Here is an 18,580-nt window from a genome sequence, read left to right as displayed (position 1 = left end):
AGCCAGCATGCATCAAAAAGACGTATCTGTGTCAAATTTCAGCTCAATACCTTAATTGTTGAAGCCTCTAGAGTGATTACAACAGACGGACGGGCGGACGGATAGACGGACAGAGACACGGACATCGTTAAATCGTCTTAGAATTTTACTACGATCCCAAATATATATCCTTTTAGTGTAGGAAATTGATATTTCGATGTGTTGCAAACGGGATGGCTAAATGAATATACCCCCTATCCTACGGTGGTGGGTATAAAACACCCTATGCAGAATTGCAGCCAAATAGGATAAAAACAATAATTAAAAAGTCAATAACCTGCGTCAGTTTATAGATCGATTTGGACGATTCTTGCAAATCAAAACAAAATGCCTCGTGGCAAATTTCAATTAAGTCGAATAAGAATTGAGCTAAAGAAGTCATTATCCGAGATCAGTTTATATGGCAGCTGTATCAAAAGATGGACTGATACGGCCCATTGTGATATGGTCCGCCTGTCTGGCTGTCAACAGCACACTGACTAACTTTCCAAGAACTTAAAGTATGCGCTTCAAATTTTGGATAAATGGGACCATGTTTTCCTGTTCATGTTTAGCTTCCATATGTACACGATCTCCTGATCTTACCCCTCTAGCCAAATGAGTTCATAGTTTTCGATATGAAATTTAGAACAGTGTGCTATGTTATGACTTCCACTATCCATACCTATTAACATATAGTTCAAATATTGGTATATTACCTGATAAAACTTTGCGCTTTGCGTTACTATTTCAACTATTTTTTTCTCTGAGTGTAAACATTTATTTGTCATTATTTTAATGCTTTTGTTTATTATTCCACATTAATCCACAGTGCATATTTAGCATAATATATAGTTGAAAAATATGCTCATTTAAGCATTAAAATCTTCTATTTACAAATACATACTTTGGCAGTTTATTGTGAAAATGCATTTGTGTAATTTGAAACATGGTAATAAGTGCGCATACAGTCAATTCTAATGCGGCTCATACAAAGGCCGAAGGAGAAAAAAATCGAAATATAAAATTGCTAACCACAAATTTCCATAATACTTTTGTAATGCAATTACAGTGTTATGGGAAGTGTTCAATTAGAAAAGGGTGTTGTTGTTCGAATACGTCGAAAAGTTATTAAAATACTGAGGTCTTATTACAGGAAACTTAAAAACAAATACTGTCAATTATCCATGTAAATGTATTGGAAACTTTAAGAGTTTAAAGTTTTTTTATACCCACTACCGTAGGATAGGGGGTCTGTCGGTCCGTCCGTTTTTTATCAGATTTTGCTGAAATTTGAAACATTGAGTAGTTTTGGAGCTTGCCGACAACTGACCCAAATATGGTTCAGACCATACTATATTTAGATATAGCTGTCGATCTGCCGATAAAGGGTCTGAAGTCCACAAAAGCTTTATTTACATCCTGATTTCGATGAAATTTGAAACGATGGGTTATTTCAAGCCTCCTGACATCTGACTTAAATATGGTTCAGATCGGACTATATTTAGATATAGCTGCCATATAGACCGATTTCCCCGTAAAGGGTCTGAAGCCCATAAAAGCTTTATTTACTACCCGATTTCGCTGAAATTTTAAACAGTGGGTTATTTCAACCTTCCTGATATCTGATCTAAATATGGATCAGATCAGACAATAGTTAGATATAGCTACCATATAGACCGATCTCCCGATAAGGGGTCTAAAGCGGTCTTAGGTCTTAGGGTCTTAGGCGGTAAGCACAAACCCTCAAACTCTGAAATAAACCAAGCCTCTAAAACTCGAAAAAAAAAAAAAAAAAAAAAAAAAAAAAAAAAAAGGACCATGCTTGTGGGCGAAGGGAATAGTAGCGGAGTAGGGTGATGACCAAAGCTGCTGAAACTGAGATGAGAGGATTTGAGACTTCAGACTTCACCCAAGAGTAAAACGTGGACTGTATGAGATTTGTTGTGCAGAATTCCAGAAACAAATGTAGAAACCAATTGCCTGTCCTCATGTAGGATCTCAATAGTTGTGGTTTTGTGCCGCCTAAGTTACAAAATAGAAGTGAGTTAACCTGGGGCATAATACCTGCCAAGTCATAAGTACATCCAACAGATATTGGTTATTAAATTGTAATGATTGAATATTTAAATGGTATTCATTATTTTCGTTAAATACTAAGTAGTTTTTAAACTGTAAATTAACTTCAAAGGCATATAACGTATAAATTCAAACGCTTCTTAATAAAGAAAATTTATAAAAAATTCAAAATGAAAATAAGTCTAAAGTTTACTTTAGACATGCCGCCGGGCCGGAAGATGAACATAAGACGGAGGCTAAAGCACGAATTGCCTCGGATAGAATTTGTTGGTTTGATCCTGGCGTGTGATTGGAACGTTGGTTTTTAACCCATTTGGTTTGGGTTTTGGTTGGTCTGTTGGCCGTTCTGCTATTAGTTTGGTTGACATTTTGCTCGCTTTGTCGTGACATTATTTCCGGGTACATCGAATGCAGGAGTGTGTGATGTGGTCTTTGGCAGCGTTGACACATGTTTGCGGACCGACAGTCTCGGAAACGATGGCTTCTCGCAAGGCAGTTGACACAGTACATCTCTTTTAATACGACAATGTTACGTTGCCTTGGAGTCATATCTAAGAATCGTGGACAAACCTTCAAAGCATGAAAACGATCACATAACTTGCATTTGTATATGTTTGGCTGACGACGCCCATTCATGGATGGCGACCTGGAAAACGACATTTGAATAAAATATGTATAGATGTGTATAAATGATAATGTGAAATGTGTTAGTTATCGTTATTAGAGTCAGCGTACGGTAGATAGCACAACTTTGCAATGGGTCGATTTATAACTCCCGTGGATGTACGTACATCCACTATACGAATCTTTCCATCTGTACCTGGATACGTTTTCTCAATTCTACCCATGCGCCACTCACTTGGGGGAAGCAAATCGTCGATAACTATAACAAAGTCATCAACTTTCAAATCCGGGGCAGTGTATTTCCATTTATATCTTTTATGCAAAGCCTTTAGGTAGTCTTCTTTCCAGCGTTGTGCAAACTGATGATGCAAAGCTTTTAATTTTATCCATCGGTTTATGACTGAAATGCTAGGTGATAATGGCTCCGGAAGGGACATAATAGGGCTACCTTTTAAAAAATGACCAGGTGTGAGTGCTTTTAACTCTGAAGGATCTTCTGACAGCGGTGAAATAGGTCGAGAATTCAGAACACCTTCTATTCGCGCGAGTAGAGTGGAAAATTGTTCAAAATCAAACTTATGGGAACCGGCTATTTTCTTAAAATGAGTTTTAAAGCTTTTTACAGCGGCTTCCCATAGACCGCCCATGTGAGGTGCATGTGGGGGAATAAAATTCCACTCAAAGCCGTAAGTAGCATACTTTTGTGACACGTCATGGGAAGTTATCTTTACAAATTGTGAAAATTCCCGTAGCAATGCTCTACTGGCTCCTACAAAATTGCGACCATTATCCGAAAACATCTTATGGGGGAGCCCCCGCCTCCCAACAAAGCGAGCGAAAGCTGCTTGAAATGCGGCAGAGGACAAGTCCGAGCATGGCTCTAAGTGTATTGCCTTCGTTGCAAAACACACAAAGACACTAACGTATCCCTTAGTACTTGGGGACCGTCGAAGCGAAGAACTTTTAAGATCAAACGGACCGGCGAAGTCTACTCCGGTGACATGAAACGGAGGAGAAAGAGTACATCTTTCAACTGGTAAAGGGGCCATTATTTGCGAACTAGGTTTCTGTTTATAAATAATGCATATTTTACATTTGTGTATAATGCTTTTGATTCTAGGTTTCAGACGAGGGATATAAAATTCGGTTTGCACGAATCTACACATTAAGTTGCATTCACCGTGTCCAACAAATACATGCAAATGACTTAAAAAAAGCTGGCAAAAACGTGAGTTACCAGGGATTATAATTGGGTAACGTTCCTTGTATGGAAGCATTGAGTTAGATAGCCTCCCATTAATACGCAAAATCTGATCGCAGTCTAAAAATGGATTGAAAGTAGACAAACTACTATTCTTTGGAATGGGCTTTGAATCTAATAATGCTTTATATTCATCCTCATAATAGCGTTGTTGCGAGAGTAAAATCAAACGCGTTTTAATGAATTGTAACTCTTTTTGGTTCAAATTAATACCTTCAAATCTATGAGAGGTCCGAAATTGGGAACGAGAATTATAATAGAAACGATATACATATGAAAGAACCCTTAGTGCTCGTGTATACGAAGAAAAACGTTGTAAAACGTCATTTACTTTTGTCTCGGCATGAAACACTTCTGAAACAATTCTCGGTTTGGGTACTGTTAACGAGATTTTCTTCGGCCAACCTGATTCAGGTCTTGTCAACCAAGGGGGGCCATTCCACCATAAGGGATTACACTGGAGATCTTGAGGTTTGCAGCCGCGAGTGCCAAGATCAGCGGGATTATCATGGGTAGGTACGTACCTAAATTTCGCATTCGGAACCAAATCGAGTATTTGAGAGGTGCGATTTGCGACATACGTTTCCCACGTCATTGGTGGTTTGGATAACCATCCAAGTACAATTGACGCATCTGTCCAGAGTGTGATAGTAGAAATATCGAAATCGAGAACACTTGTAGTATATTTAATTAGTTTCGCCAAAAGTAAGGCACCGTTGAGCTCTAATTTGGGAAGAGATATCGTCTTTATGGGAGCAACTTTGCTTTTTGCAGCAAGTAAATTGCAAAATACTGATGATGTGGTAGTCTGGGATCGAACATAGACACATGCGCAATATGCCGCTTTTGAGGCGTCACAAAATCCATGTAACTCCACCTTATCCGTGGGCATGTGCTTAATCCACCTTGGGATTGCTATCTGTTCAATGTGTGAGATATCGTTTAACAAATTTCTCCATATATAGAGAGATTCAGAGCTAATTTCCTCATCCCAACTTATGTCCTCCAGCCAAAGCTGTTGCATGAGAATTTTTGCTCTGATAATAATGGGAGTTATCCAACCCGCTGGGTCAAACAACTGTGCAACTTTCGACAACACTTGACGTTTCGTTACTTTCGCCTGCTCTTGCATAGGAATTGCAGTGTAGGAAAATTGATCGCTTAATGCGTTCCATTTCATTCCTAATGTCTTGGTAGAACTGGTTTCGGATAGGCTTAAGAAGTTTAGATCATATAAATCTTCCTTACGTATGTGAGCGAGTAAGCGTGTGTCATTGGCAGTGATTTTCTTCAAGGGAAACCCTGCAGTATTGAGTACTGCCATGAGTTTTGCTTGGGAGTCGAGTGTTTCTTCAATGGTAAATCCACCAGACAGAATGTCATCGACATAAGTTTCTTTACGTAAAATTTTGGAAATTTGAGGGAACTCTTCTTCCGTATCCGAAGCGAGTTGAAGTAATGTTCTTATAGCCAAAAATGGGGCACAATTTATCCCAAAAGTAACTGTGCTTAATTGATAATCTTTAATGGGGCTCTTTGAATCTCTTTGGAATAAAATCCGTTGGTAGGGTCTATCCTCGGGATGTACCTTAATTTGACGGTACATTTTCTGAATGTCTCCATTATAAACATATTTAAATTTTCTCCAATTGAGAATAGTAGATACCAAATCCGCTTGAAGTGTTGGACCTGTGTATAATACGTCATTTAGAGAGCACCCTGAGTTCGTCTTACGGGAAGCATTAAAAACAACTCTAACTTTAGTTGATTTATGCTCGGGGCGGACTACCGCATGATGTGGGAGGTAAAATGAATAAAATTTACCTTGGGAGCAAATTTCTTGTGGCGATATCTCCTCCATATGGCCTAATGTAATATACTCATTCAGAACTGAGATATACTCGTCATGAAGCTCTGAATCACGGGACAGCGACTTCTCCAATCTGGCATATTGTCCCAGAGCGAGAAACCTAGATGGGCCTAGGTAAACATTTTGGGGAAAGTCTCGTTTGAAAGGGAGACGTACCACATAGCGCCCATCTGAGTCACGGGTTGTTGTGGTAGCATACAGCTCTTCACAATATCTATGGGATTCTGGAATTTGTGGAGTTGAAGGAATCTCTTCAATTTCCCAAAATTTCCGAAGTAAGTCGCTAAGAACCGCCCCTTCGGAAGGTACAACATTTGTAGTGAATGAGTGACTGGTCTCTGTTGGCACTGGACCACTGAGAACCCAGCCGAAAATTGTGTTATATGCAGATGCCACCCCACATATATTTCTGACAATGCCATCGAGATTAATATGACGTTCAGAGTCATTACCTAATATTAAATCGATATTTGAGCACTTGTTAAAATTTGGATCTGCCAAATCAAGTTTTCTGAGTTCGGGAGAGTCAGGCTTTTTGAAAGAGACGGATGGCAACTTGTTAGTTAACTTGGGTAAAATTATTGCATTAACTGAGCAATGAAAATCGTGCTTTCGTGAGTATAGTACGAGGTCACATTCCTTGTCGGCCTTTTGTACCGCCGCTCCTATTCCCCCAACTTCAAAAAAGGATCTTCGATAAGGGATTTGTAATAAGTTTCTGATTTTCTCAGATAGGAAGGATCTTTGTGACCCAGGGTCGATTAATGCCCTAATCGTAAAAAGTTCGCCGTTGTATTTTATCTGAACTAAAGCCGTTCTTAACAAAATGGTTTCATTATTAAAGGTGACATTCGCCTGAGTCTGTTTCGGTGTCTCACTCGATGTCGTTGCATCCTTTGTATCAAATTTCTCAATTGTGTTGGAAGAAGACAAAAGAGTTTTGCCATTCGCAGGCCCAGAGTTCATCGTCGTCCTATCCTCTAAGTGCAACAAAGTATGATGCCGTTTTCTGCACGACAGACATGAGCTCTTACTTTTACATTTGTTTTTAGTGTGTCCAATGGAGAGGCAATTATTGCAGTATTTATTCCTAAAGATGAAATCAATTCGCTCCTGGATAGAGAATTTACGGAATTCAGGGCAAATTCGAATACTATGACATTCTTCGCACAACAGACAGGGTGTAAGACTCTCCTGGGATGCATATGTCTGTATCTTTATGGAACTCCGGGACGTTGAATGCTCTGGAAGGCTTTGCCTCTCTTTCGTGGATTTGAAACTCGAAATTCTTTCCACTACCTCGAATCTGTTCACCAAAAATGTATCCATCTGTGTCCATGTGGGAAGTTCACGGTGGGATCTCAATGACTGTTCCCACTGAGATATGGTCACCTCAGGGAGTTTGGTTGAAATCAAATAAATCAGTATTGGATCCCAACTATCAACTTTAACTTCTAAAGAATTCAATGTACAAAGGCAATCATTTACAGTGGAGTGAATTTTCTGTAGAGATTCACTATCCTCTACATCAGCAACAGGGATGTTAAACAAAATTTTCAACTGATTGTCGACAAGGACCCGCTTGTTCTCATATCGTGTTTTAAGAGCCGTCCAGGCAAGGTTGAAATTCTCATCGCACAGTGGATACCTTTTTACAATTGCGCCTGCATTGCCTCTAGTCTTGTTACGTAAATGATAAAGCTTCTGTGCGGGGGTAAGTTTTGGGTGATTTACGTAAACAGCCGTGAACATGTCACGAAAAGAAGGCCATTCTTCGTAACCACCTTTGAAAACTTCGGTGTCACATGGGGGGACCTTTATATAAATGTCAGGGTTGTCTGGAAATTGAGGGCTGACTGGGGTTCGAGGATCGAGACTTTGTCTCGTCATGCTCCTAGTACCTGTTCTACCGGATATCCTTAGAACATCCGTAATTTGCGATCGTGTTTCATAGTAAGCCTCCGAGCAGACATTGAAGTTAATCTTTGCGTTCTGCTTGAAGTCTTTTGTGTTAAACGATTCGGGGGACAACATGAGATTCTCATAGTCTACTTGCAGTCTTTTCCATCTACATTCCAAATCCTCAAGCTTGATTTCAAGAAGGGTGTCTGTTTGATCAGTTATATCACTCTTTTCGAACGATGTACAGAAACTGATCATATGATCGCAGTCGAATAGAAATCGTTCATGAATCGGTGAGGGTTTGACCACAGAGCCACCTGTAGTAGACGTGCTCTGTCCTGCTGGCTCTGTCATCTCTATCCCAAAAAATGCGGGTAAAATCCTATAGAATGATTCCAAAATCGATTTGAGGCCAATATCACAACGACCGCTAAATGTCAAAAAAAAATTAAATCGTTTCCACTGAAGTCTTCCTTTGGCGGTTGAATACGTGTGTATAACTTTTGGGTTTATCGTGACCCTATTTGCTGGGATAGCATTCAAATTTTGTTATAGACACAACGATATATACTGCGACAGAAAGACGTAAAATCCGTGTTGTGAATAACTTTAGGTATATTGTAAACCTATTTGCGGGGTATGCGTTAAAAGTTAGCTATAGACACACGAAAGGAAGCAGGAAATTTCAAATGAAGCCGAAAGTTCAAAGCTCCATTAATTAAATGTGGAGGAATGGAATCTTAGGACGAATTTGGATATTCGTTAGGCAAGTCTAAATACGTTGCCCAAGGTTTGCAATATACTGTAACTGCTGGAAAAGTTATAGCACCAATAATTCATAATAAATGAACCAATATGAGTCGTACTTTGACAATAATTATTTATTTCCGATCATACGCAACAATTGTTTGTGCATAAATAACGTCTCACTGTATGCGCCGTGAGCTGCCTAAAATTTATAAATATCAAGATATTTGGGTTTCAAAAAAAATATATTCTTCTCTTTCCACTTTCACCCCTGAAGTGGTCATATATTGCTGGAAAAACTTCTGTTCATAAATTGATTTATGTATCATGGGAGTATCTCATAACCCTTTTTTTAAAAATTCTAAACATATTCTTAATCTGTTCTTCAATTCTGCGAACCTTTCTTAAATAGTGCTAAAGATCCATCGTTGTTGACATACAGCTTGGCATTCAGAAAAGTATAATGGATAGTCTATATATGTACGTAGGGTATAAGACGAGTAAGACTGAAATTACCTTGCTATCTATTCCAGTATATTTTGTTATTCCTCCTTTCACCTTAATTTCGCGCGCACCGATTTTTCTTGTTTTTACAATTCGCACTGATATTCTTCAAAGTAACTGCTAATCCAACCATAAAAACACTCAATTAAGTGCTTTTCATTTTAATTTTTCCTCTTTTTTTTTTTTTTTGCTATTTACACAAAGACAGCCTTTAACTGTTATATATTTTGTACCAAATGTTTAATTTGTTTCCAACTGTATTACACTTTTAGAGATCGATGACATGTGTGGGTTTTAATGCTATAAAGCAGTATTCTCTTCTGCTAAATTTGAATTCTCTGCTAAGTCAAGCTTTATCACTTTTGTTTTAAGCACTGACACTCAAGTAGTGAGAAAAGATGAGAACTAGATTTAGCTACAAGTAAAATGTGAAATAATATCTCTTCAAACACTTTTCACTCATTTGTAAGAAGTGATGAGAAAATTACTCAAAATATGAGTAAAAGAGAGATGAAGATGGTGAGATGAAATGAAAACGAATGATGGGATTCAGCCAAACTTTGTAGTCTTTTCAGTAATTGGATTACAAAAAAAGGGAATAAGAGTGATTGGAAATAAATGGAGGTAAATTGAAATTGAAATAGACTTGAAATTTGTGGATGAAAGAAATTGTAAAAAACCGCTATATCACTATCTCTCGTTCTCGCACTTTAATATGCATGGTTATGTGTCATGGCTTATGTTGTTTTTGCAATTTCTGATTCTTGATTCTCCTAATTCTATCGTAATTTTTACCACATGTTATGCAATTTTGTACCGTAATTTTATGACATATATATATATTTTTTTTTTAATTTTTTTTTCTTTTTAGGTTAGGCACTAAGTCGAAACTTTTCACATGTGTAACATAAATTAAGATTGGCTATCAAATTTTTGGCTCATTTGCATCGATTTAGAGAAATTTATCCAAATATTTTATAGACCTTTTTATAACCTCAAATTTTACAGATTAATATTCTTTTTTCCAACAATTTGCAAAGGACTTCACTAGAGTATTGCAATTACGAATGTAAGCAAATTTTTTCTTTGATTGAGTCAATAATTCTACCTTTTTATTAAGCACTTTTACCGCTCTCAAATTTTCAAACGAACGCATGAAGGGTTACCGGCAAACTACTTTGTTAGTTTTTTCTTCTACGTTTCCTTACCTCCTGCTTTGTCTATTATTTCTTTGAGAATTACGCTGAGTTGAGCTTTCTCTTCTCGAATGGACCATGCTTGTGGGCGAAGGGAATAGTAGCGGAGTAGGGTGATGACCAAAGCTGCTGAAACTGAGATGAGAGGATTTGAGACTTCAGACTTCACCCAAGAGTAAAACGTGGACTGTATGAGATTTGTTGTGCAGAATTCCAGAAACAAATGTAGAAACCAATTGCCTGTCCTCATGTAGGATCTCAATAGTTGTGGTTTTGTGCCGCCTAAGTTACAAAATAGAAGTGAGTTAACCTGGGGCATAATACCTGCCAAGTCATAAGTACATCCAACAGATATTGGTTATTAAATTGTAATGATTGAATATTTAAATGGTATTCATTATTTTCGTTAAATACTAAGTAGTTTTTAAACTGTAAATTAACTTCAAAGGCATATAACGTATAAATTCAAACGCTTCTTAATAAAGAAAATTTATAAAAAATTCAAAATGAAAATAAGTCTAAAGTTTACTTTAGACACCCTTAAAGCTGTATTTTTTATCCAATTTCATTGAAATTTGCAACAGTGAGTTATTTTAAGCCTCCCGACATCTGACCTAAATATGGATTAGATCGGTTAATATTTAGATATAGCTACCATATAGACCGATCTCCCGATAAAGGGTCTGAAACCCATAAAAGCTTTATTTTTTATCCGATTTCGCTGAAATTTGAAATACAAAATTCAACAGCGACTTATATTTATTAGACCACTCAATGTCCGTGTCGAATTTGGGTGCATAAGTTATCCAGTTTTCACCAGATTGTGGCAAAAGGTGGTTTACATATACACCCCAGGTGGTGGGTATCCAAAGTTCGGGCCGGCCCAACTTAATGCCTTTTTACTCGTTTTTTTTTTTTTTTTTTTTTTTTGGTCTCCCTAATTGATTATTAATAAATTAACTCTGGTCATATTCTTCGAAAATGCATCATGCCAATTTTGTTATTTGTTAATTATAAACACGTTATTTGTTTTTATTGTCATTATGTTTATGGCTATTATTCACCTCTATACACACAATGGCTAATTAATTGAGAAAAACAGAAACGCATTTAGTGATTTAACAAAAATAAATGCATATAATTAAGGTAAAATCGCTGCAAACGCATTGCGAATATTTCTATGGCATCATAATTATCATATAATGAGCCTCTATGTATTGCCAATGTAAACGTCAACTTGCTCACAATTCTTGTGTTAATTGAATCTAGTTTGCTGTCAAATAAATCGTGTTAATATTTAAATTAGCTACAATACTCTCTAACATGCGAATGGTGGAAATAGTCCCAAATGGGTTAACGAAATACTTCACTAAAGTATGTTGAAACACTTTTGATACCATGGATATATGTATTTTAATCTAATATTTTGCAAATACAGTAAGATTTTGTTATAAATTTATTTCATTGCTAAATGCCAACGCATTTTCCTATAAATAGATGACAAAATTCAAATTTAGCATAAAAATCTGGACTACATCCATATTGGGTCGATCTGGATATTTTGGATTCAGGTACCGAGAGGTCTTACACAAGTTATAGATTTTAATTTCAGAAAAAATAGTTAATAAATGAGGCTTTTATTGGCGTAAGACCCTAAATCGGCAAATCGGACTAAAAGACATTGAAACCAAGATAAAATCTAATGTGGACCATTATCGGTTCGGATATTGGTTGTCCTAGCGGAATTCACTGCACCGTTTTGGCACTTCTTATATGCTTAAGACCTTAAAATAGCAGATCGTCTATATGGCTTTTGACTATAATTGGTTCGGATATTGGGTGGCCTTATCCAACTCACTGTTCCAAAATTTAGCGAAATAGGATAATAAATGAGCCTCGCTAAACCCATTGAGGACGAATGGGACATATTTGTCCCATTTTGTATTTTTGCTTCAAAATCCGCATTTAATAATGGATTTTTGAAAATTTGCATTTAATCGATTGAGAAACAATGAGGCAATAAAATTCGGTAACGAACATTGATTATAATTTTCCTGTTTCGTTTTGCTAAGATGTCAAACACAAAAATTTGCATTATTATACCCACTACCGATGGATAGGGGTATATTCATTTTGTCATTCTGTTTGCAACATATCGAAATATACATTTCCGACCCTATATATATATATATATACTTAATATATATTCTTGATCAGCGTAAAAATCTAAGACGATCTAGCCATGTCCGTCCGTCTGTCTGTTGAAATCGCGCTACAGTCTTTGACAAGTAAAAAGGTATTAAGTTCGCCTGGGCCGAACTTTGGATACCCACCACCTCGGGTGCATATGTAAAACCCCTTTCGCCACAATCTGGTGAAAATTGGATAAATTATGCACCCAAATTCGGCACGGAAATTGAGTGGTCTATTGAGTTTTGAGTGGTCTGTTGTATTTTGTATTTTAAATTTCAACAAAATCGGGTGATAAATAAAGCTTTTATGAGCTTCAGACCCTTAACCGGTATATCGGTCTTTATGACAGCTGTATCTAAATATAGTGCGATCTTTACCATATTTGGGTCGGATGGCGGGTGGCCTAAAACTATTTCAAATTTCAGCGGAATCGGATAAAAAATAAGTCTTATATGGGCTTCAGACCCTTTATCGGCAGATCGCTCTGTATGGAAGCTATACCTAAACGTTGTCCGATACAAACCATATTTGGGACTGACGTCGGGAGACATAAAACTACCCACTGTTTCCAATTTCAACGAAATCGGGTATTAAGTAGAGCATTTATGGGCTTCAGACCCTTTATCGGCAGATCGGTCAATATGGAAGCTATATCTAAATATAGTCCGATCTGAACCATATCGGCAAAAATTACTCACGGTTCCAAATTTTAGCGAAATCGGTTAAAAAAATAAATCTTTTATGGCATTAGACCCTTTATCGAAAGATCGTTCTATATGACAGCTATATCTAAATATAGTCTGATTTGTACCATATTTGGGTCGGATGTTGGGAGGCTTAAAACTGCACGCTATTCCAAATCTCAGCGAAATCGAGGAATAAATAAAGCTTTATGTAGGTAGGTATTTCTAGATATAGGCCGATCTGAACCATATTTGGGTCTATTGTTAGGAAGCCTTAATTTACCTACTTCTTCAAATTTCAGCAAAATCAGATGAAAAATAAAGTTTTTATGGGCATTAGGCCCTTATATGGTCCGATTTGGCCCGTTCAAGAACTTAACCAGCGTGCATCAAAATGACATATCTGTGCCAAATTTCAGCTCTAGAGCGAAGGCTCTAGGTAGTGGGGCGTAAGTGTGGGGCGTGGCATGGAAGTCAGTTAGGGATTTTGTAAGTAGTACGGAATTCCTATCTTAGATTTTTTTTTGAGGTTACTTTTTTTAGTAATTAGAGCGCACAACATGCCGATTACTGGCTTTGGCGTATGTCCTTAGAGACTTGGGGCGGATTAATATCCGCACCCTCTTTTGAACCTAACCTAACTTAGTTGTCAGAATTGTCATTGTGTCATTGTGATCTTTAAAAGAAGCATTGCAAGCACGAAGCAAGTAAATAAGTGCCAAGATTTGGGGAGCCGAATCTTGGAAACACACCACCATGGATTCTGCAAACAATTTTCTCAACTAATCTTAGTATGCCCTTAATACTTTACGTAACAAATTTCGAAACAGCAAGAAATTTAATCTTCTTGGGGGCGAAGTACATAAGAGCGCTGTTTCAGATTATAGACCGACTTGGATCGTACTCGGCGCGATTGTTACGGGTCGTTACAAAAACATTTCTTGCAAAATATCAGTCAAATCTGATAAAAACTTCGGCTCGGGGGGCTCAAGAAGACAAATCAGGAGATTGGTTTATATGGAAGCTATACCTGAACCAATATGGCTTATTTGCAATCCCCAACGACCTACATCAATAAGAAATATCTCTGCAAGCGGTTATCTTCATTCGTTCGAACGCTATCGTGATTTCGACTGATGGTCAGACGGACGGACATTGCTGGAATAGAATGTCCTGAATGTGGAGACGACTGAAAACTTCATATTCTTCGAGATGCCGTAAAGGCATATAAAATCTTTGACCAGCCATACTCGTAACAGGCTCTTGAACATTGTCATTACTACCAACTAATTTCTATACCTTTTAAATCCTTGGTGTACACAAGTTTGTTAATAGCATTACTTGAGTTTACCTGCAATTGGCTTTATTACACTATATTTCTTATCCTTTTAAAGTTTTTTTTTTTTGAAATCACCCATCAATTAATGCAAATTACTTCAGCAGGCCTCTCCAATTTCCTTACCTTGGGAAACGATTTTTTAAAAGCTAATGCTGGAACTTTGAATTTCTTTTTTTTTTGCTTTTAGACAATTACGCTAGAAATTGGTTTTCAACAAATAATGAATATTTTTATACCCACCACTGTAGGATAGGGGGTATATTCATTTAGTCATTCCGTTTGCAACACATCGAAATATCAATTTCCAACCCTACAAAGTATATATACTTCGGATCGTCGTAAAATTCTTAGACGATTTAATGATGTCCGTGTGTCTATCCGTCCGTCCGTCCGCCAGTCTGTTGTAATCACTCTAGATCCTTGTAAAATTGAGATACTGAGCTAAAATTTGGCACAGATACGTCTTTTTGATGTATGCTGGTTAAGTTCTTGAACGGGCCAAATCGGACCATCTTTGGATATAGCTGCTATAAAAACCCATTTTCCTATAAAGGGTCTAAGGCCCATAAAGGGTCTAAGGCCCATAAAGGGTCTAAGGCCCATAAAGGGTCTAATGTCCATTATTTTGTTTGTCCGATTTTGCTGAAATTTAAAACAGTGAGTAGCTTAAAGCTTCCCGACAACTGACTCAAATATGGTTCAGATCGGACTATATTCAGATATAGCTGCCATATAGACCGATCTCCAGTTATAGGATCTAAAGCCCATAAAAGCTTTAATTTTTAACCGATTTCGCTGAAATTTTAATTAGTGGTTTATTTTAAGCCTCACGACATAGGACCCAAATATTGTTCAGATCGGTCTATATTTAGATATAGCTGCCGTATAGACCGATCTCCCGAAGAGGTGTCTGAAAGCCATAAAAACTTTATTTTTTAACCGATTTCGGTAAAATTTTGAACAGAGAGTTATTTAAATCCTCCTGATTTCCGACCTAAATATGGATTAAATCGGTCCATATTTAGATATATCTGCCATATAGACTGATCTCCAGATAAAGGGTCTGAAGCCCATAAAAGCTTCATTTTTTATCCGATTTGGCTGAAATTTGGAATTGTCCGCAGTTTTAAGCCTCTTAACATCCGATCCAAATATGGCACAGATCGGACTATATTCAGATATAGCTGCCATATAAACCGATCTCCCGATAAGGGGTCTGAAGGCCATAAAAACTTTATTTTTTAACCGATTTCGTTGAAATTTTTAACAGTGGGTAGTTTTAGGTCTGCCGATGTCCGTCCGTTTGTACCGGACAATATTTAGATATAGCTACCATGCAGAGTGATCTGCCGATAAAGGGTCTAAAGTCAATAAAAGCTTTATAATTTGAAATACAAAATTCAACAGTGACTTATATTTATTCGACCACTCAATGTCCATGCCGAATTTGGGTGCATATACGTTATCCAATTTTCACCAGATTGTGGCGAAAGGGGGTTTACATATGCTCCCGAGGTGGTGGGTATCCAAAGTTCGGCACGGCCGAACTTTATGCCTCTTTACTTATTTCTCATTAATTGAGGTGCCTTACAAGGATTTGTAATTCGTGCCCTAGCGCAAGTAAACTTACTTTTAATGACCATTTTTTTTTCGTCAGGCTATAATAGTCTTTTATACTCAGTTATAATTATCTGGCTATTGCATCTAGTCTCCTTCTCTGTACATCTTTTCCATAAGAATTATACATTTTTAATAGGCTTCCTTTCGAATTTGGGAGTTCATACAATTTTTGTTTTTTTTTTTACTTTTCCTTTCAGAAGATTGGCGCCAATTTTCTAAATTGTCGATGGCTTATCACCAGTAATGGGTATTACTTTTTTTTTTTTTGGTAAAAAAAAAACACAGAGAGGAGAGTGCCAAGAAAATTTGCTTGCCTGTGGCAAGTTTTTCATAAACCATTGTTGGCCAAAAGAACACAGCCAAAAAATCGTAATTAAGTCCAGAGTGACAACAGAGGCACTTAACAAAAGATTTTCACATGAATACTAAGTGGTGATGGAAACAAATTAAACACCCTCTTCTTATCGGCCATCAGAAAAAAAAAGAAGAAAAAACGCCTTAAAGAAAAAGGTTCGAATGTATGTTATTAACACAGCAACCCCCGAAATCGAAAATGATGTGAAAAAAGTTTTAAGCCCACCGGCCACCAGGAAAGCCGCCAGTAATTTATTGATTTCGTAATTGTTAGTATGCATTGTGAGGAGCAGAGTTTGTGTTTGTCAAAGAAAAGAAAACCCATAATTATCGACTACTCAACGTACGTATATAATGAAATTTGATTTAATCCCCTAATGGAATAAAAGAAAAACAACGCAGTTTGTATTTAACAACCATTTCGAACGAAATACCAAATTTGGTTAATTGAATTTGAATATATTTTATAATCCTACTAAAATATGCATATCCATTATTCAAATTGAATGGAAATTTCCAAAAGAAATTTTTCAGATCTTGAGCCATTTGGATTTCGTTGAAATCGAGCTTTGACTCGTCGAAACATTTGAGGTCTGACAAATCTAGCAGCATAATAATAACGCAAACATTTTGTTCACTTTGAGGTGTTTCAGTTCGCCAACAATAGTTGATAGTGCCTTTTCAGCCCAATATAACGCAATCATAGTATAATTGTTAAACTCCATCACGAATGAGTTCAAAGCTCAGAAGCAATTTCTTTTGGTGACTTGTAAACATTGTAATATGATGTCAATGACTCAAATATTATGTAGTGGGCACTTTTAGTTCGACAGATGTATCAGTGTGAACTTGGTAACACTATGTGTCAGCTGCCCTATAGAAAAAATCACTGTGCAAATTTTTGAAATGATCAGTTTACAAATATGCTTACAAAGTCCGAAACGTATATATGGGAGCTATATCCAAATCATAACCGATTTCTATGGAACACAGTAGGGAGTCACAAAAGAATCCCTCGTGCCGAATTTCGTGAGGATAGGCCAGAAAATGGCCATATTATTGAAATATTGATGCCTCCATTTAGAGAGCTATATAAAACAAATTCCTTTAACCCGAAGAATATTGATATAATATAAAGCAATCGGAGAGTGAGAAACCCGGGCTTAGAATCTTGATTAAGGCAACGGTTAGAGTCAAGTCTTTTTCAACGCAAATATTGGGTTGCCCAAAAAGTAATTGCGGATTTTTTAAAAGAAAGTAAATGCATTTTTAATAAAACTTAGAATGAATTTTAATCAAATATACTTTTTTTACACTTTTTTTCTAAAGCAAGCTGAAAGTAACAGCTGATAATTGACAGAAGAAAGAATGCAATTACAGAGTCACAAGCTGTGAAAAAATTTGTCAACGCCGACTATATGAAAAATCCGCAATTACTTTTTGGGCAACCAATACTCGCCGAACCGGGCCCGCTCCGCTATGCCTTCTTAAACTCTCTAATATCTTTTTAGGGTGGGGACACTTCGTCCTGAATGCGGATATCCAATTCGTGCCATTGTAGCCTATGATGCTGAACGCGTTCGAATTCTGGCGAGAAAATCTGACAAATCGGTGTTTATCCCCTCTTAATGTTGGCGTCATTTGCAAGGTACAATGTCATTTAAAAAATTTTCCTCAAAAAGGGGCGTCGCACTGCGACACGCCTTTCGGACTCGGCTATAAAAAAGGTTCTTTATCATTGAGTTTAAACTTGAATCGAAAAGCACTCATTGATGTGAGAGAATTTGCCCCTTCTCGATTCCTGGTGGTAATGTTCTTCCTTAGGGTAATGTTCTCATTAGGGGAGGGATGGCACCTCAGATATTTCGACTCATATTATGGTTATCAAATTCGTACTGCACTTGCAAATCCCTTTAATTTGAGCCCCTTATTGGCATGGCCTGTAAATATGAACCGTTTGGAGGGTGTTTTGAGGCTGTGACGGCCACCGAGACTTTGCACTGAAAATAGATATCAAATTCGTTCTTTATATCCAACGGAAATGAAGTTCAGTTTAGGGGGTGCTTTAGGGCGTACCCCAAAACACTTGGCTCCAAAATTGGATATCAAATTCGTTTTCTACTCTCAAATATCTTTCATTTTAGTCCCATATTGTCATAATGGGTCAAATAACCCATTTGATGTATCTTT

At 37.2% G+C, this 18,580-nt stretch overlaps 1 protein-coding gene across 2 annotated transcripts; it reads right to left on the bottom strand.

The window, feature by feature from the left end:
- Window positions 1-2,047: 2,047 nt before the first annotated feature.
- LOC131995040 (uncharacterized) lies at window positions 2,048-10,722 on the bottom strand. Of its 2 annotated transcripts, XR_009397092.1 has the most exons (3): window positions 10,114-10,168; window positions 9,018-9,420; window positions 2,048-2,743 (listed from the first exon to the last, which is right to left on the bottom strand). XR_009397092.1 is itself a non-coding variant. In XM_059362647.1 (2 exons), the coding sequence occupies exons 1-2, from the start codon at window positions 10,279-10,281 to the stop codon at window positions 2,287-2,289; spliced, it is 525 nt and encodes a 174-aa protein (XP_059218630.1). In that variant the 5' UTR covers window positions 10,282-10,722; the 3' UTR covers window positions 2,048-2,286. The 2 variants fall into 2 exon arrangements, 1 of the variants encoding a protein (XP_059218630.1); XM_059362647.1 differs by lacking the exons at window positions 9,018-9,420; window positions 10,114-10,168 and adding an exon at window positions 10,214-10,722.
- Between the last annotated feature and the right edge of the window lie 7,858 nt (window positions 10,723-18,580).

Source organism: Stomoxys calcitrans, chromosome 2, assembly GCF_963082655.1.
Source record: "Stomoxys calcitrans chromosome 2, idStoCalc2.1, whole genome shotgun sequence".
NCBI classification, from domain to species: Eukaryota; Metazoa; Arthropoda; class Insecta; order Diptera; family Muscidae; genus Stomoxys; species Stomoxys calcitrans.
The sequence above is the reverse complement of the archived record's forward strand: the minus strand, read 5'-3'. Positions and strand labels throughout refer to the sequence as shown.